Source organism: Phoenix dactylifera, chromosome 16 (genome assembly GCF_051530095.1).
Source record: "Phoenix dactylifera cultivar Ajwa chromosome 16, Ajwa_hap1_PhDact_Kaust_v1.1, whole genome shotgun sequence".
Lineage (NCBI taxonomy): Eukaryota > Viridiplantae > Streptophyta > Magnoliopsida > Arecales > Arecaceae > Phoenix > Phoenix dactylifera.
In genome coordinates, this window is record NC_143205.1 from 17,220,516 (window position 1) to 17,242,816 (window position 22,301).

At 38.8% G+C, this 22,301-nt stretch overlaps 2 protein-coding genes and 1 pseudogene across 3 annotated transcripts; all 3 read left to right on the plus strand.

Annotated features, from left to right (window-relative positions):
- The first annotated feature begins 361 nt into the window (after positions 1 to 361).
- On the plus strand, positions 362 to 8,288 carry LOC103718910 (putative protein phosphatase 2C 60). 2 transcript variants are annotated; one of them, XM_008807920.5, is made up of 6 exons: positions 362 to 844; positions 1,001 to 1,226; positions 1,559 to 1,981; positions 2,890 to 3,257; positions 6,069 to 6,305; positions 7,657 to 8,288. In XM_008807920.5, exons 3-6 carry the CDS (start codon positions 1,663 to 1,665, stop codon positions 7,924 to 7,926), a joined length of 1,194 nt encoding a protein of 397 aa, XP_008806142.2. In that variant the 5' UTR covers positions 362 to 844; positions 1,001 to 1,226; positions 1,559 to 1,662; the 3' UTR covers positions 7,927 to 8,288. The 2 variants fall into 2 exon arrangements, with proteins under 2 accessions (XP_008806142.2, XP_026665008.2); XM_026809207.3 differs by lacking the exon at positions 1,001 to 1,226 and having other exon boundaries at positions 577 to 844.
- A 4,547-nt stretch (positions 8,289 to 12,835) lies between these two features.
- LOC103718930 (protein ALTERED PHOSPHATE STARVATION RESPONSE 1-like) lies at positions 12,836 to 18,777 on the plus strand. Its single transcript, XM_026809211.3, has 4 exons — positions 12,836 to 14,099; positions 15,125 to 15,342; positions 17,209 to 17,432; positions 17,550 to 18,777. The coding sequence occupies exons 1-4, from the start codon at positions 13,199 to 13,201 to the stop codon at positions 18,403 to 18,405; spliced, it is 2,199 nt and encodes a 732-aa protein (XP_026665012.2). The 5' UTR covers positions 12,836 to 13,198; the 3' UTR covers positions 18,406 to 18,777.
- Positions 18,778 to 19,882: 1,105 nt separating this feature from the next.
- On the plus strand, positions 19,883 to 21,115 carry LOC103718931 (pentatricopeptide repeat-containing protein At5g66520 pseudogene; annotated as a pseudogene).
- Positions 21,116 to 22,301: the final 1,186 nt, after the last annotated feature.

Below are 22,301 nucleotides of genomic sequence, written 5' to 3' on the forward strand. Positions count from 1 at the left end.
CATATTCATTGATATATAAATATGACTGAATGATACATACTCATTAATTTTTTAATACATACTATAAATTTTTTTGATATATACTCGACAACGACTTAGTGATGAATCGATACACAAGTTTTTAAAATATGGTATCTATTAGTATATGGTTTATGATTGGGTGGTGCATACCTAGCTAATTAGTTATTTAAATATTTTTTAAAAAAACTTTATAAAGTTTTCCAGGAAGGGAGGCGTGTGACTTGAATTTTTGTATTTTATTTTTTAATTTATAAGATGGATGTACTTTATTAATAATATAAGTCTTGTTCTAATATAGCTTGTGGCAAATAAATGAAGTACAATTCCTTTGATTTTCTTTGATGCGTGCGTCAGAAAATTTTTGTACGTCCAGAATCGCAGAAGACGGGCGATATGGGATGGGGTTTTCTTGAACGGGCCGTTGATTGCAGTAAAAGCTTGAGAATGTCAAAGAGGGAAGCGTATCGAATGCCGGGAATGGCCCCATCACTCACAACTTTATTCCCAATCTCTCCCTCCTCCTCTTCCCTAAATACTGCTCCCATCCCAGCTCTCTTGGGGCATGGTGGTGGAGCCCAGAGCTGCGCCTCTGCCTCGCTGGCCTTGGGCTCTCCATTGTTGATTTTTTATGGGCTTTTGTCTCCAACCCGCAGAGTGAGGCAGAGGGAGAGAGAGAAGCGTCGTCGCGTCGCCCGAATCGGGTGAGGGAAATCTAGACGGAACCCAAAACCCTTTCCCCTCTCTCGCGTCGTCGCTAGATCTGAGGCCGCTTCTGCACCGGAGCGATCGATTGGGGGGTATTGGAGCCGATTCCGAGCCAAAGGTGGGTTTTTTCCTGCTCTCTGTGTCTAATGTGTCGGATTTGGGGTTTTTTATGGTGGATTTCCTCATTGTTTCTTGCAATCATGGAGAGAAGAGGGTTTTGTTTGAGTTTTTGTTCCAAAGCTGAGAGCTTGGGATTGTTTGAATTGGCGGACAGATGCGTTCATTAGGTGAAGATTGCGGAGATCGCATGGCTTTTTGGGGCGCTTTCCGATCTGCGGTTGTTTGGGGGTTTTCGCATCGGTGGATGAGAAGGGAAGTGTGTTTGTGATGTTGTGTTTCGGTTCCATCTGATTCGAAGCTGCGGAGTGGAAAGGCCTTTTACGGAGAAGAGGGAGAGATGGTCCTTGGTTTTCCCCTCAGGACTTGGATTCGCATGCGAGGTAACCGAGAGAAGTATAAATATTTAGTCTCGTGTCGTGGATTTTTGTGATCTATTATATGTCCAATTGCATGGGTTTCATCCCTTTTTGAACTGTGAACGAAAGAGGACAAAGATTGGGATTTTACCCAGTCTTCATTTAAAAAAAAAAAAAAAAAAACCTTTGAACTTCCTCAAATCAATGATGGCAAGTTGGGGTTGTTATGTTGTTTCTCTCTGGAAGCTGTCCTCAACAGTAATTTAAGCCGCTTCGGCTGTTGTTTTTGTTGTTGTTGCTCATAATTATATTGTATGTAATTGATGATGTGATTTGTTTACTTTATTTCGATACAGATTAGGGGAAAAAAGGGAGCTTGGAGTCTCTGTACTTCGGATATCATCATTTGGTTTTGAGATAGATGTCGAGAACTCAGAGGCAGGCCTGGGTGAGATGAGGGATGATAGCGGAGTTGATGAACTTTCTGAAGGCCTGCTGGCGGCCGTCGTCAGTCCCGTATGCCCATACAGGCTCCGACACTGTTGGCCGGCAGGATGGGCTTCTCTGGTACAAGGACAGTGGGCAGCACATGAATGGAGAATTCTCCATGGCCGTGGTCCAAGCAAACAGCTTGCTTGAGGACCAGAGCCAGATCGAGTCGGGCCCGTTGAGCTTACTCGAGTCCGGCCCGTATGGGACCTTTGTTGGGATCTATGATGGTCATGGTGGCCCGGAAACATCCCGTTTTATCAATGATAATCTTTTCCACCATCTTAAGAGTAAGTACTGAACCAGAATTTCATGCTTAGCCCTTGTAAGTGCTTTTGAAACTTGATGACTTGGTCTTTTTCTGTGTTTATCATGAAATAGCTACTGAATTCATTGTATTGCATATTTGGATGGCCCTTATGCTGTACAAGGAAGACTTAATTATTTCGCTAGTATTTAATACTGCTGGTTAATTCTCTTGTTGTATGATTTGTGAGTCTAAAGATCTTTATACATGCTTGTTGTGCAAAGCTTATTTCATCAATTGAATGTGTTTTTTTTCCTTATTTTGCATACCACCTTTGTCCTATAACCATGGAGTTTTAGTTTGTAATGGTGTTTACTTTTCCATCGGCTTAGTATCTCTGTCGAACTTAATTATATCTGCTATCTTGACTAAATATGAAGACTATGATTATATGTCAGTGGCAGAGTTGGTGAAGTCATTGGGGTTGGCACCAGCAGCCTGGGTTTGAGTCCCACCTTTGCTATAATAAAAGGAGGGGCTCTGCGTCTGCCTCCCCTCAAGTTCAAAGAGGGGAAAAAACGAAAAAGAAAACATTATGATCATCAATTTTATTCTTGTGGATTTTTGTATTGTACTTGATCCTTCTGGTCTTTGAAACTTATCTGAGCAGCAGTAAATCTTCTTTTCACACCATTTCACATCTTCAGTAATATCTGGATATATGTTATAAACATGGACTTGGCTAATTCCTCATCATATATGATTTTCTTCGTCCTTACGTTAGGCCAAAGTTTGTGGTACATGTGACTTTTCTGCTTGAAGTGAATTCCTAATTGCACATGCATGCCTGTTGTTTGATCACCAACTATTAATGTTAAATATGTCCTTTCAATTACAGTAAGAGTTGTTTTGATTAATACCTTATGTGACAATCGAGGCTCTGCCTGGCAGGGTTTACATCTGAGCAGCAGTCAATGTCTGCTGATGTAATAAAGAAGGCGTATCAGGCAACAGAAGAGGGTTTTATCTCTCTAGTCACCAAACAATGGCCTATGAAACCTCAAATTGCTGCTGTTGGCTCATGCTGTCTGGTTGGTGTTATCTGTGGTGGTATGCTATATATAGCCAATCTTGGAGACTCTCGTGTAGTTTTAGGGAGACTTGTCAAAGCAACTGGAGAGGTTTTGGCTGTCCAGTTGTCAACAGAGCACAATGCAGGTATTGAGTCTGTGAGACAAGAGTTGCATTCATTGCACCCAGAGGATTCACAGATAGTTGTTTTGAAGCATAATGTTTGGCGTGTGAAGGGCCTCATCCAGGTGCTTATCATGTGAATACCTCTCGTACATTATGCATAATCTACAATAGCTAAACAAATAAGTTCTTACTGTAAAAAAGCTTTAGCCAGTTATTCTTATCTGGTTTTCTTTTGTATGCAAGCTCATCAGGATCTTTAGAATCGTACGTGCAGTTTCTCTAAAGTTGTTTCTCAAACCCTCTGACCTGCTCTAAAATTTCATGTAACCACAGGATCACACACAAATGCCCTTTTAAAGGATTTGCTACTTGCCATGTACAAATCATCATGTAGGTTAATAATTATTGACATTTATTGCTACTTTTCAACTCCAACTTCTTTCATTTCTTTTTCGAGTTTTCCCAAATGAATATTTTTAAAATTTTAATAACACTAAAGAAGACTGATAATTTTTATGTTATGGAAGATCAAAGAAATTCAACATGTTATGCTGCCAAATTAAAGGTTAAGAATATGTATCGTCCTACACTCATTCAACAGTCTCTAAAGTCTAAACCAACCATTGTTTGTCAATCTTAATCAAACATATAGTGCCATGCCCACACGGCAACTGTATTTTTTAATCTTTTCTAGCTACATGCTTTTCTAATTTCTTTGAATCATTCTTGTTGTAAGAATTGTTTGTCTATGCATGTATGCATATGTCTATGTGTGCATATGATGCGACTTTATTGGTGCAACAATGTTTCAGTGTTTATCAATATCTGACGATACATTTATTTCACAATTATGGATGTTGGGTGGTTTATAACTTGTTTACTGCCTTTATGAGCATTTTTCTTAGACCTGCTTCGCCTTGACTACCTCGCAGTTTTTTTTATTGAGTTGAATGTGTCATCTAGGATATCTTAAGGATGGCAGCGCAGTAACAGTTGTAATTGACATGCATGTCATATTTATTTTAACAGATTCTTAGCAAGTTATGCTCCTGAATAGATTTTTCTTTTCTTAATGTCTTTTTGGAGTGGTTGATTTTTGACTTGAAAGCAGGTTGTAATGGCGAAAGTTTCAATATCTTCAAAGGGAATTTTGATTGCTCCCCGTCCATTAGCTTACACTATGTTGTCATAATCACTGACAGGAGTCCAAGTTTTCTAGCTGTAGATCCTTTCCAAAGGATTCAAATCTTAAACAGTTTATCTTCTAATAACAATGAGAGAAGCTAGGCATAATTGTTCATTCCCCCCTTAAAACATTTGAAACGGTCAAGATTAATATTGTATGGTGTTACATCATTTGGATGATCTGCTCATGATTTGCATTAAGCTAAAGAATTCTTGGTATTGGTAATATTTTTAGATTGCAACGAATTGGTTTTGGTTGCAGCTGATTTAAAGGATCATAGAGCCCTTTGTGGCATTACATCCATTTGGAGGAAATAAATGAAAAGGAAAAACTGTGATGCATTTTTTCCCTTATTCTTGATGCAGATTTCCTGCCCTTTTGCCTACTCCTCTTCCTCCGATTACTAATAAACAGGATCCTGATTTCCCATACTGATTCTTCTCAATGAGTTACTAGACATGTCATTTCGCCAACTGTTTGATTGCCTTTTTTGCATTAGGTTTTCTAAGTATTGTGGTTCATCCATAATTCACTGATATTTAATAAAAAAATGTTTCATACAATGTGCTCTAGTCCTACACCATCCGAAGAGATTTTTTTCCCCCTTTTGGATTCTATAATGACACATGATTATTATGTGTATTTTCATTGGAACTACATCTACTAGTTTCAGTTCAGTGTTTTCCACTCTGCACCCATTGAAGATAGGTTCATTTAGAAGCTAATCATCTAGCTCTTGTCAAATAAGCTAATAATTTTTTTAAATGTTGTCGCTAAGTTTTTGCTCCCAAACAGAAACGTGCAATGGAATTTCTGCTTCCTGCAGTAGGCTAATTTTGAGTTATAACTTAATGAAGATAGGTTTGAAAGTGTCATTTGATTTATTGCTATGTGTTTTCTGGCTCAAGGGCACCAAAGTGGTAGTGCGAGTGGTTGAATTCAATGAGTCTACAACCCATAATCAGAGCACATAATGCTGATCTTACCTCTGACAAAGTTCTTGGAGCATGTTTTATTTCAGTCTGAATCTATTGCTTTCCCAACTAGCTGTGCCTGTTTGTTGTTGAAAGGTCCCTCCTATTCTTATTCTTTCTTTTTTCAATTCAAATAAAAGACGCTGAGGATAGATTCCTGAGGAAAACATAAGAGAAGCAAACCCTACTTTATTTCCTGTTAAAATACATGTGTCTACTCACATATGAGAAATATGCGAGACAGGAGATGCTTGTGCTTGGGATATATATATAAAAGGTCAGGACAAGGTCCAATTCCAGGCATGGTTGCATCCAAACCTTTTTCAGTATAAAGATATGCAAATATGTTTATGTTAGTTACTGATAATATTTTCCTGTTTTCTAAGCTTCTGTTAGTATATTTCTGTTTTGATTTTGGGCTCATACAACAGCTTGTAGTCAGGGGTTTTGCCACTGTTTGGTATTCGAATCAAATCCAACATACCTTTCAGAACAGAATAATAATACAATACAAATACCAGAGTCTTTAATGCTCTGGTTATCCCCACTTGGTGATATATTCTTTTTTATTTTTCCCAATAAATATTTGATGCATCTTTGTCAAGAAGAATGTTATATAATATAGCACCAGCCATCCATGAACACTGTAGCTTGATGTTCATTATGATGGAAATATGGTTGGCAGGTGGCTTGACTTAAGTTCCATTTTCTCTTTTCGTCCTGCAATAAACTTATTGCATTATTGCTCAAGAGTGTACAACCCTGTGTTGCAGGTTAGCAGGTCAATTGGCGATGTATACCTGAAAAAGGCAGAGTTTAACCGAGAACCATTGTACGTAAAATTTCGCCTTCGTGAGCCCTTCAAAAACCCAATACTTAGTTCAGAACCATCAATTTCTGTGCAACCATTGCAACCACAAGACCAGTTTCTCATATTTGCATCTGATGGACTCTGGGAGCACCTTAGCAACCAAGGAGCAGTTGACATTGTTCATAACAATCCCCGCAGTGTAAGTTTTCTTTCTAGATTTTGGCTTTTCAAATAGAAAAATATTAATTTTGTAGGAATAGATGAAGTTGGCTCAAACTATGTGCTGCTGTACTTTGTGGACATGATTTGGGTGAGGCCCTAGTTGAACTATATTAATCCACTGAATTATAATAGGATTAATGTTTTTGATTTGTCCAACATACTGGCATCCTTTTCCAAGTAAAAAATTAATATTACTTGTACAGTCTTTTCAGTAAACCATAGAATTCAAGTCTGGAGTATATTTTGTTTATCGCAAGGAGGGCTGGATGAAAATTTTGTTAGTTTGGATAAGACCCACCATGCTGTATGGCTAAGATTATTGATCAACAAGCAGCGCATAGGCATGTAAAATTAGAATTGCAGAGATGGAAATTCTAGTCGAGTGTGTCTTGCAGCTTGGAAGGAGTTAGGTATCAGTTGATCACCAAATGAAGCTCAGGAGTTTACACTAGCATAATGCAGGGGAAAGAAAACTGCTTGGGCTTGCATGATCATGTTATAAAACATGGAGATTGGAAATGGCTCAGGGAAAGATTGTGTCAACTGTTGATTTAATCCAAAACAGGGATCATAAAAACAAGACCTAATATGTGGGGCAAAGACTGTTGGTTATGGGTTTACCTTGTTGGGTATTCTGTCTATTGACTTTGATTCTAGAGATATGACAAGGATTCATCGGTGGTGCGTGGATGGTTTTCGAGGCGTGCAAGAACTTAGTTTAAGAGCTTGAATGATATGATACCAGAAACGGGAACCTTTCATCCCTGAACACAATTTAAGGACAGGACATGGACAATATGTTTTTGATGGAATACTTATTAATGCATTTTTAGCTAATCATGAATTTTTGCATGGCCTTCTATAGGCCCTGCAACAACAATGATGGAAAGAATTCTAGCGTATGACTGCTTGATTAAGAGATTGTCGGATGTGATTTAAGGTTGGATGCTATGCTCTAGACGTTTTCATTTTCTCCTCCTTTCTAGTTTTGCATTTTGAGGTGTCATTGCCACATCAAAAATTCTCGTGCCTTTCTTCTGTCTGAAAGCATCAAGGGATGTTCTTTGTGGTGGAAATGAGGGCCAAGTGGTTGCATTATCCAAGGCACGGATTGCAAGCTGTAGACAACTTGAAATGCAGAGGATGATTGTTGGTCTAGTGATTGTGTTTATATAGGTTGAGATGCTGTAATGCAGTTCTTCTCAAGCTACAATGTTTGCTAGGGATGCTTGTTTTTAAGACAATTCTACCGTAGGTTGTATATCAAGGACCACTTGGGTGCACTCTGTACACATTATGAATCACTTATGTTCCATGAATTCCTGCAGGGAAGTGCTCGGAGGCTTGTGAAAGCTGCACTTCAAGAAGCGGCCAAGAAAAGAGAGATGAGGTACTCCGATCTCAATAAGATTGATCGCGGGGTCCGTCGGCATTTCCATGATGATATAACCGTCATTGTTGTGTTCCTTGATTCAAACCTTGTAAGCAGAGCAAGCTCACACAGGTGCCCCACACTTTCTGTAAGAGGAGGGGGAATCAATCTGCCAGCAAATTCTCTTGCACCTTGTGCAACACCCACGGAACTTGGTGTTTCCTGATTAAGCCACAGCTCAGCTCATCTTTCCCTCTTCTGTACTAAATTAAACACCCAGAATGACTCCCATGATCATGCCCTTATTGTTGTAAAAATAGGGAGATAGAGCATCTTTGTATCTGTAAACTGTTATACTGTAGCATTTATATGCAGAGAATAGTTTCCTTTTGCGTATGCTTCCTATGAACTAGGTTTCTTTCTTTCTTTCTTTCTTTCTGTCTGAGAAGCAGGGAAAGGAGATTAAAGGCTGAGGGTTTACTAGAATTCTTCGTTTAAAATCCCCTTTATTTTCTTCTTTCCTCACTTTTGGTATGTAAATTCCAATGGACACCAACTCCTGCAATTCTATTTCTTTGTTTATGTTTACCTGTTTCTTTTGTCAGTAATTTGTGGATTTCTTGCTGCTTGGCTGTGAATATAAATTGGTGATAGGCCAAGTACAGGATGTTGTGGAGGTCTTGGATGAGGCCTCCAGATCCAAGACTTACGAGGAATGCTCGACTGTTGACTAACAGGGGTGGTAAGAAGGGGTATAAGTTCTTGGAAACTCAGAAGGTGAACTTAGGTTCAGTATTTGGTAAAACCAAAGGGGGCTTCTAGAGGTAATTAGTTTTTTTTGAAAGAAAATATTTTAATCATGGTAACAAGCTATGGCTGAGCATATTGTCAGGAGGATTTTGCAAGAGCAGCCCCTTCATTTTTTTTTCCTTTTGTAAATTCTTGGTTTTTGTTTTTGGCAGAAGCGGATTAATTTTTGGAGGCCCTGATGGGGATGGATATAGTCTAAACATTTGTTTAAGCATAGTTGAATAAATATTTTTTGCAGTTGATGCACATATCTTGGTAATGAATGCACGTTTCTGGAGTGTTGGATGCACATCATGTACAGGACTAAAGTGTCTAAAGATAACAAAATTTGGTTTCTTTTTTAAAAAAATCATCCAAATATGCAAACAGTGGTGATTAAGTGGTCATTTCTGAAAAATTTCCCATTGACAGTTCCCATTCATTATCAACTGGATTTAGCATGCTGATGGTAACCTAACATGGTCATTTTCATGCGTTCTTTTCCTAAATAAATTCTTGCAAGTAGGATGTAGATATACAATTTTCCGACTGTCTATTATTTTGTAATTCTAATTCTTAAAGAACCCATCATCTTGACCATCAAAACAAATGGAAAAACCAGTCACTATTCATTATCACACCACGCTAAATTATGAGGATTGGTGTATAAAAATATCATCAAGCTGCAACTCCTGATGCAAGAGGTGTTGACTATTGGTAAATGAGTGGGTGTTATAAATCTTTAATGAATATTTGGATTTATTTACTTACTATTCTTACTTGTAATGAAAAATAAAAAATTTATTTATTATTATTATTTTTTTGATAGATTCTTCATGTGTATACGAATATATCCAAAAAAATTAAAAAATATAATCTCGCAAAGTGCCAGTGGCAGCTCTTCCTCTTCTGACCATAGAGTTGAGTGGTAGGCCGTGTAGACAACCATCCAATCAGTTACTTTGTTGGTCTTTCTGAATACATGTTTGGCCTCGAAGATCGTATCATCCTATGAATCAAAAAGGTTTATGGCTACGAAGAAAATAGCATGCCATCCAGAGATGGATGCATGGCTCTGGCTGCCCTAGACTGCACTAGAGGAGTGAAGCTTTGTCGCACCTGGCACAGGCCGCGTAACGCGTTCACACAGTCCCAGGTATTCCGGAGATAAAAGAAGATGACTCGTTTCTCCAAGCGCCCATGTCCTCCTCTTACCCCTTGACCACCAGCTGCTGCACAAATTTCCATGCATGAAAATAAGAGAGAGAGAGAGAGAGAGAGAGAGAGAGAGAGAGAAGTGGCAGTGGTAATGTCTGGCGGACAGAGAGAAAGCTGGCGTTTCCATCCATTCCGCATGGACCCCACCAGTTCAGCTGCTGCCGCGACTGACTGCACCCTAAAAGCCCATTCAGCATCACTTAAATTTTTAATTTTATAAAAATAAAAATTAAGTTTTTTTCAAAAAAATAAAATTTAAATTTATTTAGTAGTTATTTAGATTGTGGTGGTTGATAATTTTATTTTTAGAAAATTAAAAGTGATTTTTGACAGCTTTTATCTTTTAGGAAAAAATGGAAAGTCTTTTCAAAAAATTAAAATATGAAATAAATAATCAAATAAGTTTCTACCCTTGGTTGCGGTATTTTTAGAAGCAAAAATTAAAACTAAAAAATTGACAATGGTGCCAAATAGAAATTAAATTATTGGCTATAAAGTTAGTGAAAAAATAAGCTTAATTTTAGGTCGTGGATATGCCACTGCTTTAAAACTTAGATTATTCTTTTTGCCATTTTATGAGGTTTTTTTTCCTAATGTAGCTTTGCATATTCCTGCAGACTTTCTAAAGAAAAAAAATCAAATTTTATTACAAAAGTATATATGCAGAAATAGGTTGGAGAAATTTGACTATAGATTAACTTAGACTGTGCTTAAATTCAGTTATGCTGATAGATTAATGCCTTGTTTTCAACTAAAACTAAAAATGGTTGTATGATGGAATGGAAAAAAAAATAAAGGATTCCAATTTTTTAATAGGATAAAATATTCAATTAGTAACTAAATCAATTTATTTTTATAATATGGTAAATATAAACTTGAAATTTTATTTTTTTTTATAACAACACCAATTCCTTAAATGATTCATGTCATTATCCATATCTACAATCTTCTTGTTCAGAGTTATAGTGGAAGAACTTTAGATTATAACCATCATCTAATTTTAAAAAATTAATAAAATAATTTATTAATTGAAGCATGTCAGCTAGTTGAGCTAGTGAAGTCTCCTACTACTGATACAAGACATTAGGTTTAAGTCCCAACTTCACTCCAAATTCCTGCAATGGATCAGAAAACAATCAATCTCAGCTGCTCCTTTTCTCCGTGTTGCTCTTCTAACAAAATATATTTTAAAAAGTAAATAAACAATCAATTACAACCCTTGCATGTCTCAGGATATATCCAATACAGTGGCAATAGGGTGCAAACCATGATGATGATAGATTGATGGGACCTAGAGACAATCAAACATTGGGCTTTTCCTCATCATCAAAAATCATAGATTCGTAGATAGATATCATCATCCCGGACACATGAGAGATATTGGTCATGAGGCCACGACCTGTGCCTGTTAAAAAAACAGAGGGCACTTCGACCAATGGTCACCATCTTTTCCCCTGTTCGTGTGACAAATGGCTGAGTGATCTCCATCAACGGTCCATGGGCCGTGCTCCGGATTCCCCGTGGACCCACCACGCGAAAAGGTTGTGCGCTCTAATTGGCTAATCAGAAATGACAATGGGAGATCATGACCTGGCCATTTCTGCAAACCATCATGGTTCCGTAATTCCCTCAGACCAGAATCTATCTATTATTTTATATCAATCTTAGAAGATCATTAGCCCAAAGCACCAATTACAAGGAAAATGAAGTATTATTTACACCCTTCTATTTTGCATGGTTGCATGCAGGATTTAATATAACCTTTGTTGCTTTGTTTGGCAACTAGCTGGATGAAAATAAAAAACAAGAAAAAATATGCTAAGTTGGGACCATTAAGGAAATGGGATTTAGCTCATAATAATTTTTGTGCAACTTGTCTATTGCTTCAATATTTTTTTAAGACACAACATGGGTTAAGATAAGTTCCAAATTAAAGGTTAATATATAGTTATAAAACAGGAAACATACATGAGATAGAAGAGTTTGCTGAGAAACTAAGAAATCTCGTCAAGAAATCAATGTAGGATTTTCCCACTTGTTTGCTGTTTATATTCTCTTTTTTTTGTTTCAATTGAATTAATTTTCAATCACTTTTTTTTAAAGAAGGTATACAAATTATGTACAAAAATAAAATTTTTTTTTTGGATACATCGGCTGCTCATACTGCTCTCGCGTTAGTATAACCAGCTATATTACTAGCAAGAAGGCTACACAAAGCAAAGAGAACAGAAGACAAAAATAAATATTTTTCATCGTTATGACCATGCAATACAAAAGACAACTTTAACACACTTCAATCATATTCACAAGCAATCAAAAACTATATCATTATATTTCGTCAGTATAAAGTTCACATTATCATATGTTTGGCAAGGTAACTTGCATTTATGTATAACATAAATATAATTTTCAAAATAAATATGCTATTTCTTTATAAATGCAGCATATTATGTAGTCAGCATTATGTAATGGATCTATTGCCTTAAGATATTGAGTTATTACCCCGATAAGATTACCATATTATTCCACCAATAGTATTTAGCTGCTTATTCAATATTGTACAACTGAGTCATACACATAGTAAAATTAGTTAAATTATTTAGTTATTATTGAAAAATAGAATGACCATCTTCTCCTTCTCCTCCTCCTCCTTTTTCATCACCAATGCAAAATCTAGTTAAGATTTATGAAAAATTCATATAGTATAATATATAAATATATCATTATATGGTAACGTTGAAAAGATGATATATGCACTTACTTATGTTCTAAATATATACTTTAATTTATCAAAAATATTGCATCCCAGATATATATATATATATATATATATATATATATATATATATATATATATATATATATATATATATATATATATATATATATATATATATATATATATGTATGTATGTATGTATGTATGTATTCCAGTGTAAGGGAGTTGCTAATACTTAACGAGCTCGCCTTGCACTTTACCCGTGCTACAGCAATTCGTACTTTGGGCCGGTTATGGTTGGGAACTTAAAGTATGAATGACATCACGAGCCAAGCCATGCACATTGAAGAGGTGGCAACCGTATCTTTTGTAGGTTTCACAGCATCAGGTGAGTCCTTGATTAAAAGCTAAACTTTATAATAGTACACTAATATTCCCGCTTCTTTACAATTTCCACCCTACAAAACTCCTCTATATCGAAACAAAAAAGAAAAACTACAGCCAACCAAAATCCTCCACGTAAACAACTCACAAAAAAAGACATTCTCTCTCTCCTTTCAGTTTTGACTTTGACCCCTTTTCTCTGTCTCTCCCCCTCCCGCAACCACATTCGGTCCTTTCCCTCCCTCACCGCACTCCTCATTCCACTCCCCTAAACCCTTCTCTGAAGCCCCAGCACCCAAAAAGCTTCTCCTTTATTTTTTCTCGACAAAAAAAAAAAAAAAAAAACGCTTCTCCTTTCTTCCACCTCTAAAACAACCCAGAGAGTAGAATGGGAGGCTGTGCCGCCTCCAGGCTCGCCGGCGGCGGCGGCGACGAGGACGACCCCGTCGCCCTCTGCCGCGATCGGAAGCGCCTCCTCAAGGCAGCGGTCGACCGCCGGTATGCCCTCGCCACCGCCCACTCTAACTACATCCACTCCCTCCACGCTGTCGCGGCTGCCGTCGGCCTCTTCGTCGCCCGCCACTCCTCCCCTGCCCCCATCCTCATTACCCTTCCCTCCCCCTCCCCCTCCCCGCCTTCCTCCCCCTCCGCCTTCCTCCGCCACACGCCGGCGGAGCCCAAGACGGAGGCTTTCGCCCTTCGACCGTCGGTCTCCTCCCTCCGCTCCTCCTCCCCGTCGGACTCGAGCTCCGGAAACGAGGGAGGGGAAGAGGAGGAGGGGAACAGGGGAAAGGATGCGGGGTGCGGGTATTTCTACGCGGGGACGCCCATGCCGCCGCCGTCGCCGCCGGCGGGAGAGTTCGGGTGGGACTTCTTCAACCCGTTCGACGGGGTGCAGGTGGCGGAGGCGGCGGCGGCGATGGTGGGGGGGCTCGGGCGGGGCTCTGACGAGGATTTGAGGGTGGTGAGGGAGGAGGAGGGGATTCCGGAGCTGGAGGAGGCTGAGGAGGAGGAGGAGGAGGAGGAGAGGGAGGGAGACGAAGAGAAAAAGGTGGTACCTTTGGGGGTGGAAGAGAAGGAGGGTGGTGGCGGAGGTGAGGTGGGGGGCGGCGGAGGGGAGGAGAAGGGGCTGACAGTGACGGAGACGCCGGTGAGGGAGAGGGACTTGCTTGAAGCTTTGAGGAGTGTTGAAGACCACTTCATCAGAGCTTATGATGCTGGGAAGGAGGTGTCCCGGATGCTGGAGGCTACTAGGGTGAACCTCCAAACGGGGTTTGATGATGCTAAAGGTGGGATATTTATGCTCTTCCCTTTGTGGGTTCCATATCATGGATCTTTGGTTTCAATCGATAGGTGGTACTTATATGTATACTTTGTGGGGTATATAGGGGAAAAGGGGAGTGAGAGAAACGAAGTAGAAGGCTTTAGCTCTCTTTTATATCTTATTATGCTTTGCATGTTTCTTTGTTTCGCCTTTATCTTGATATATGATGTCTCATCATTTTACATTCTACCTCTTATACTGGTTTGAGGGATACGATTAGTTTAAAAGTACTTATTATTTGTCTTGATAGGATGTAAAGGATGTTCTGTTTTTGCTACCACCCATCGAGGTAAGAAAAAATTATGGATATAAAGTTGCTTCTTCAAATCTCTAGGAAGATTTTATCTAATAAGGTTTAGATTTCCATGTTTCCTAAAGAGAGATGATTTTCTTAATTTTACATATTCAGTTATAGAGCTTCCTGATTTGAGATGAAAATGGAACAGTAAAAAGGCAAACAGGCGAATCTGCTCTTATGCGCATTAGTAAAATGTTGTCTAATGGTGTCTATATTTGATTACTATTGAATGCAATTTTGCTTTGCCCACCTTTTAAGTCTCTTTGTCTAGCCGGATTACTTGCAAGTGGATTCATGCACAATATACTTTTTCTTAGAGCTGTAAAGTTTTCAATGCCTTGTTATATAAAATCTCAATTTCGCATTGATTATGGTTAATGCAAGTTTAGAGTGCTTAATAATGAGCTAGCTTTATCTAGAAGATGCTAAATAATCGATAGACAAGTTGCTAGTTGCTGGCCTGATCACTTTATATAAAATGAAACTGGACAGTGTTGGACCTCTATGTTATCATTTGTCTTTGACTTGCTAAATCAAACACTCATTTTGCAGACCATCGTAACAGCCGATTTTTAACTCTTCAGTTGTGGTGCTGAATTAATTTTATATGTAAATCATAAGTTGGTTGTTTGCGATCGTGCATATGCATTTAAATCATGTTATAACTCCAATTGCATCTGTTTCAAATGCAGAGAATTCATCAAAGATAATCCAAGCTATCACATGGCATCGGACTCCATCTTTATCCTCCTCTCACAAAAGCCATCTTGCATCAAGCTCCAATAGCACATCCTGGACAGAGAGTAAGAGTGATCTTTTTGATGATTATAGTGGGATGGAATCAGGCAGTCATTCGCAGACTCTAGGAAGGTTATATGCTTGGGAGAAGAAGCTATATGAAGAAGTAAAGGTACCTTTTTAGTACACTCAGGATCTTCATGACGTGCATGCTCGCTGAGCTCATAAGGCAGTTGTTGGTACCACTAGGGACATTCTACCGCTAAATTAACATAACTGCATGTCAAATACATGTGCACTGAAGCACATAAACTAAATGGTTAAGTGAATGCAATTTAGCATTTCATCCGATGCATGGGAAACTCTGGTGCTTCTGTTATGGCATCCTCAGCTTATCATAATTAAAGACTTCCGTCCTTCAGCTCAGTTGATTAGGACTTTGACAACTATAAGGTCCTAGAGACCCAACTTATTAATAAGGACTAGAAAAGCATTTTGACAAAAAAACTGTAACAAAATGTTAAATAAATTTACTGTTGGAGTATAAGATCCATCACAGTCTACTCCCACAAAGAAGAGATATGTTGGAGTAACTCTTATAACACAAATACTTGTGTCTCATTTATTTACCGATCATTGATATGTTCACTCTGTAGCCAGTAAGCCATGGATTATGGATATGGATGCAGGATGTGGATATGATGCAATATAGATACACTGACAGGGGAAATCTTGAAAAAATAGGAGATGGTACAGCTAGGATTTGGCTGGATTTATATAATTTTTAATTATGCGAAAAAAGAATTTATAAAGTAATGGAGTATCAAACTAAGATAGTCCATACTTTATAAAATAACATTGATATCTATAATCTCCATCATTTAGTCATCATTCAAATCAATAGGCCATATTCTGTACTCCATACAATAATATCAACATCACAAAAAAGCAAAATTAAGCAATCATCATTAAAGGCTAATATTCAACAAAAATAAAAGAAAACAAAGTGCTGCTCTCATCTCTAGAGGCGTTGAATAATTATTTCAGGCATATCTGGGAAATATTCAAAGATTTTTATTTAAAAAAAATGAGAAATAAGATATTTAGGTATTTAGCATGTTTCTTAAAAGTATCTGATTAGTATCGGTATCCGGCGTGTGCTGATATAGACATGATTTGTAATATGAAGTATCCGTTCTTCGTAGTTAACAGGACATGGGTCATGTTGTTGCCACGTCTTTCCAAGTGCGTGCTCTGGGGAGAGTGGCTGGGTCTGCACCTGAATCGTGGCAGTTCCACTGTATTTCTCAAGAGAGAGATATTTTTCCCTTTGTAAAGATCAACTAGCTAAAAGATAATATGCTTAACTCTATTGACCTGTTTACTATTCTATCATTGCTTATCTACTGTGCCCATATAAAACGAGAGAATATAAGAACTTGATATATCTTCTATTCTTCCTTAACAGTTAAACTTGTCTCATTTGGTTCTATAGATACTCGTATTGTATCTGTTATCAGCCAATATTAAAACCAACAAGCTCATGGTCCATGTTCTGATGGATTCTGCAGGTACAATTGTGGTGTGCACCTCCAGTTCAATTTATTCACAAGTCTATATGCATTTTCCTCTTTCTATGTCATGACTACATGTGTAAATTTTTGTTTCCTACTATCAATATTCTTATATAGATGTATGCATAATGTAACCCATGATTTTTTGAAATTAAAATTACCATAATGCAATGTCAGATAACCTTAAAATCATCTTTTGAACACTAGTACAAGATTCCATGTGTTTGTCCTTTGTACTTCTATCACATCATCATCCACATTAGGAATTAATATATATTGCATAAGTGCAGCTCATGTTATGTCAAGATTTTCTATGTCTATTGTGTTGCATAGCCGCACGCGAAGACAGTTTAGCAACTAGAAACCCAAACTTGACATGTCTAACCTCCTTTTTGTTACTTTCTGAGCAAGGCCACTGCATTAATAACTAGATCTTGTTTAATACACTCTTAATTCTGTTCTAGTCTGGAGACCGCACTCGACAACTTTATGAGAAGAAATGCATACAACTAAGAAATCTAGATGCCAAGGGTGCTGATTCACGTGCAGTGGACAAAACTAGAGCTGTAGTAAGAGACTTGCACACAAGAATCTGGGTGGCATTACGAGCAGCGGAATCAATATCAGAAAGAATTGAACAGTTAAGAGATGAAGAATTGCATCCTCAGCTTATTGAGCTGCTGCAAGGGTAAGCGGAGAAACCTGATGCATATAAGAGGACATTACTACTTTTTGTTCTATCAGTAATTTTTTTTTAAAATTTTTCCCTTTCTTCCCCTATCTTTTTCTTTTCTTTTGAGTGCAGCCTATCAAGAACTTGGAAGATAATGCTAGAATCTCATGAAACCCAAAAACAGATTATGTTCGAAGTGAATTCCTTTACGTGCCCTGCTTATGGGAAATTCTGCAATAATGCACAGCGCCATGCAACTCTTAAGCTGGAGGCTGAGCTTCGGAACTGGAGGACATGCCTTGTAGACTATATTGCAGCACAGAAAGCATATGTTGAAGCTCTAGATGGTTGGCTATCCAAGTTCATTATGCCTGATGTGGAATTCTATTCTCAAGCTAGATCATCACTTCCACCGTATAGACCTGGAGCTCCTCCATTAATTATGATCTGTCACAATTGGTCAACTACATTGGGGAAGTTGCCTGACAAAGAAGTATCTTGTGCAATGAGAAGATTCATCAAGAGTTTAAAGGTTTTATGGGCTAAGCAAGGGGAGGAGCAACAACAGAAGAGAAAAGTGGATACCCTTGCAAAAGAGCTTGACCGTAGGATTCTAGCATTCCAGAGAGCGGAGAATAAGGTTCTGGAGTCCAAGCTTCTCGAGCATAAGCCTGAGCTGGATGTTAGGCAGCGGGTTGAGTATCTGTCAGAGAGGAAAGAACTGTTAGTAACATTCAGGAAGAAATTGGAATCAGAGAAAGCAAAGCATCATGATTGCATGCAGGATACACATGAGATCACTCTAAATGGATTTAAGATAGGCTTGGCCGGTATCTTCGAATCACTAACAGATTTCTCAAAGGATTCTCTAAAACTTTATAACGAACTTCTGATGCAGAATGACAAAGCAAAGGTGGCATATGAGATGACGGAGAAGCCATCATGCATAGGGGGCTCGCATTCACGTATGGAATTAGATAACAGATGATGATGGCCGTCTTGTCTGCAACCTTGTTATTGTACATTAAGCTGAAGGTCTGGTCGCGTAGCAAAAAATCTGCAGCTTTGTGGGAACTACAGTTGCTGATTATTTTATTATTGGCATTTGGCAGGTAAGTTTCTCCCAGTTTTCTCGACCCTTTTGGGACCTGGTTGGTTTCTAATTCGAGGTCTTCTGTAAGTATTAGCTATGTTTATTGGGGTAAGGGTCATATTTTGGTGGATAACCATTGTTGTGAGTATTGTTTCAGTATCTGAATAGAAAAGAGTTTGCTGAAAGTTTTATGGACAGCAATGATCTTCGGTTTTTGCTTGTTTCTGAGTTGGCACTATAAGAGAAACCATCCATCATCTTGACTAATGTTTGGTCTTTCATTTTCTTATTGGACAAAGCTATTGGGTTGAACCTTGTGCTCTTAGTGCTTTCTACTGATTGTATGATTGATAACCTGGAATCTTGTTTCCCTAGTACTAGGATGGAGTCCACCCTTTTTCTGGCAGCTCCATTTAAAAGCATTATTGCTGCCCATACCTATCCGTTGCTAGTTATGTTATGACTATTGTCAGACTCATGGGTGCTGCACAAAAAACTAGATGAAAAGATATATAGTATATTATTTGTTTGTTTTGGATAATGGGAACAACAGTAGGCATTCCTCTGCCCAGTTCACTGAACAGTGAAGATACTATATTTGAGCAAAATAGATTTTCTAACAATGTGGCCGAACATCAGTCAAATGACTTGAGATGTTGGCATGGAATCCCACAAAAAATAAGATTTACTTCTGTCTGTCTATGTTCAGTTTTCCCACACAAAGATTAGAAATGTCGTCATGGTAACGCACCATATAAAATCCAGCTGTGTCCAGCATTTGGTTCCCAATGTTCATTATCCCAAAGCTGGAAAACGTAGAAATAATTTGGGTTTTATTGGACATGCCAAAACCATATATATAAAAAAATCTTGTTGCTCCTTCCCACGGGAAAGTAAAATTTGCTAGAATATTATTTTTCATAGAATTAAGATGAGAGGAAGTGTGGTCAAAATCGAATGAGAACACAATTAGAATCCAAGTCATCCATTTCAAGACTCGGTGGCCTGATCAATTGAGCCAACTGTAAGGATAGAGGCGGACCCAAAGGAATCCCTTATTCCATACATATATTTTTTAATAAGAATATATCAATTAATTTTATTAATACTTATAAATAAAATTGAAATAATATTCTGTCGGATCCCAGGCGATTCCAACCAACGGTCGAATTATCCTCCGGACGGAAGAAAAATGTTTGCAAGGCTTCGTTTCGAGTCTCCACCTCCTCTCCCTCCCTCTCCCAAGCCCCCTAGAAACCCACGACGGAACCAACGGTCGAATTCCCGAACTCCAGGTGTTGATGCCCTTCGCCATTACCTTCGCTTGGTAACCCAAGGCTCTGTTCCTAATAAAACCACCTTCATCTCGGCCATGAGAGCTTGCTCCCTCCTCCCCTCCATCCCAGAAGGCAGAGCCATCCATTCCCGCATCCTCAAAGCTGGGCTTGGAGCTGATAGATTCATTGCAAGTTCTGTCATTAGCTTCTACTCTTCGTGCGGGCAGCTGGGTCCTGCCCGTCAAGTGTTCGATGGAGTTTTTGTGAAGGATGCAGCACTTCAAACCACCATGCTCAAGGGTTATGTTGAGCATGGTGACATTGCTAAAGCTAGGGCCTTGTTTGATGAGATGAACACAAGAGATGTGATCGCCTGGAATGCGATGATAAGTGGGTACGCTCAAAGCGGGCTTCCAGAGGATGCCCTTGAATTGTTTCACGAGATGCAGATTTCTAACTTTCAGCCTAATGAGGTGACACTTATTGGTGCCCTTTCGGCTTGTTCACAAATGGGTTGTCTTGCCTTAGGTGAATGGATACATGGTTACATTGATAGGCATTTGGATGTTATCCGGAGCCCGACTTTGGGTAACGCTCTTGTGCATATGTATGCAAAGTGTGGTAGATTGGATGCGGCTTTTGAGTTGTTCCTTGGGCAAAAGCTTAGGAACTTGGAGTCATGGAATGCCATGTTGACCGGTTTCGCAATTCATGGGCATGGGACTTGTGCTCTTTCTCTCTTCTCCCAGATGATTAAGTTAGGTGCATGGCCAGATAGGATTAGTTTTCTTGCAGTTTTGATGGCTTGCAGTCATGCGGGCATGATCGATCATGCTCGAAGATGCCTTAATTGCATGACTAGAATTTACGGCATCGAACCAGAGGCCAAGCACTATGGTTGTATGGTGGATATTCTATCTCGTGGAGGGCATCTTGAAGAGGCCAGGTCACTCCTCAGTAGCATGCCTTTTGAGCCTGATGCTTGTGCATGGGGTGCCTTATTGCATGGTTGCCTCACTTACGGCAATTATGATCTTGGTCTAGAAGCTTCAGGGCATCTTATTGAGCTTGAACCATGGGAAGAGGGCCGATATGTAGCACTATTGAATCTTTATTCCATGACTGGTAGAGTAAAAGATGCCATAAGGGTACGGAAGGTGATCGATGAGGTGGGTATCAAGCAATCTTCAGGAAGAAGTATGATCGAGGTCGATGGTGTCGCACATGAATTTCTAGCAGGAGATAGATCACATAGCCAATCTAGTGATATATTTTCTATGATTGAGAAGATTGCTTCAAACTTAGAGCTTCTTGATCAACTTGATTGAAGCAGTATCATGCGGAAAGGATCTTAGAATAAGGAAGTCAACCAAAAGAACTTAGCATGTCAGTTCTCTCGTAGCTGTACAGGTATGGATACAACACAGAGAAGGTTTTTGTTCCTCCTAACAATAATATATCTATATACTATGCTTTAATCAAGAAAATTCTGATGATACATTTTTTTAGATATCTCATGCTACTTGACACTCAGTGGACTGAAAAAGACAATACATTTAAGACAGACTAATGTTCAATACAACATCATGCTAGCCTGTATTGATAACTGAAAATCTTATTGAACTCAAGCAGAGGATGTTTACCCCACAAGAAAAAAATCAAGCAGATGGTTGGTTTTAAAAATAATAGCATTGTAGCAGGGAATGCATTGTTAGGGATATGTACCAATAACTGTGTCAACAGTTGCTGGCTAACTTACTGACGCTGTCAGTGAAGGACCAGCTTTTAAGAGTGAGGTGCCAGCTGTGTTAACAGTTGTGAGCTAACTTATTGACACTGTCAGGGGCGTAAAAATGACAACATATTTGAGACTGATTCTCCTGTTTTTTTGCTAAAACAGATTCTCCTGTTCAATACAAAGCCATGCTAGCTGGTATCGATATAAGTGAAAAAAGGGCTAGTGTTAAGCTTGTAGCAATTGTTTGTCGCGTTCATTTTTGTGAGATCCATTCCTGATTTGATTGGAGGTCAGTCTTAATTTGGAACCAGTTGCCAGTCCATGGATCTTAACTTTTGGTATGGATTGGCTCCTAGTTGGGTTGGAAATGGTTAGATTGCATGCTAGTCTAACCGTCACAGTGAAGTTCATTATGTAATCAAAATCTGAAGAAGTAGTCAGGGGGAGACTGACTCTTACTAGGCCATGCACGTATATCGGAAGGCGAACGGTGCTGCAGACTCATCACTCGGGAGACTTCTTCTGCACAGCCATCTATGCCTTTGCGCAGTATTTTGTTTTTTAATTTTGTTGGCTGTTTTTACACTCGCCAGGTGTGAGCCGCCGATTTACCAAAAAAAAAAAAAAAAAAAACTAAAGAAGCAGGAGTTTGCAATATAAATAGGAAAATAAAAAGAGCATGAATCCTCTGCAATGCGCAGTTTGCACTAAAGAGTCCGGTGCAATGCTCGATGACTGCCATCTAGAGATGGATTTCTGGAGGAAATGACGAACAG

Bases quoted from the DNA above. Each gene is read 5' to 3' on its own strand.
- LOC103718910 (XM_008807920.5), top strand. From the start codon at position 1,663: ATGATAGCGGAGTTGATGAACTTTCTGAAGGCCTGCTGGCGGCCGTCG. The intron at 3,258-6,068 runs GTGCTTATCATG...CCTGTGTTGCAG, and splicing joins GTGTGAAGGGCCTCATCCAG to GTTAGCAGGTCAATTGGCGA. The intron at 6,306-7,656 runs GTAAGTTTTCTT...GAATTCCTGCAG, and splicing joins TTCATAACAATCCCCGCAGT to GGAAGTGCTCGGAGGCTTGT.
- LOC103718930 (XM_026809211.3), top strand. From the start codon at position 13,199: ATGGGAGGCTGTGCCGCCTCCAGGCTCGCCGGCGGCGGCGGCGACGAG. The intron at 14,100-15,124 runs GTGGGATATTTA...TTTCAAATGCAG, and splicing joins GGGGTTTGATGATGCTAAAG to AGAATTCATCAAAGATAATC. The intron at 15,343-17,208 runs GTACCTTTTTAG...ATTCTGTTCTAG, and splicing joins AGCTATATGAAGAAGTAAAG to TCTGGAGACCGCACTCGACA.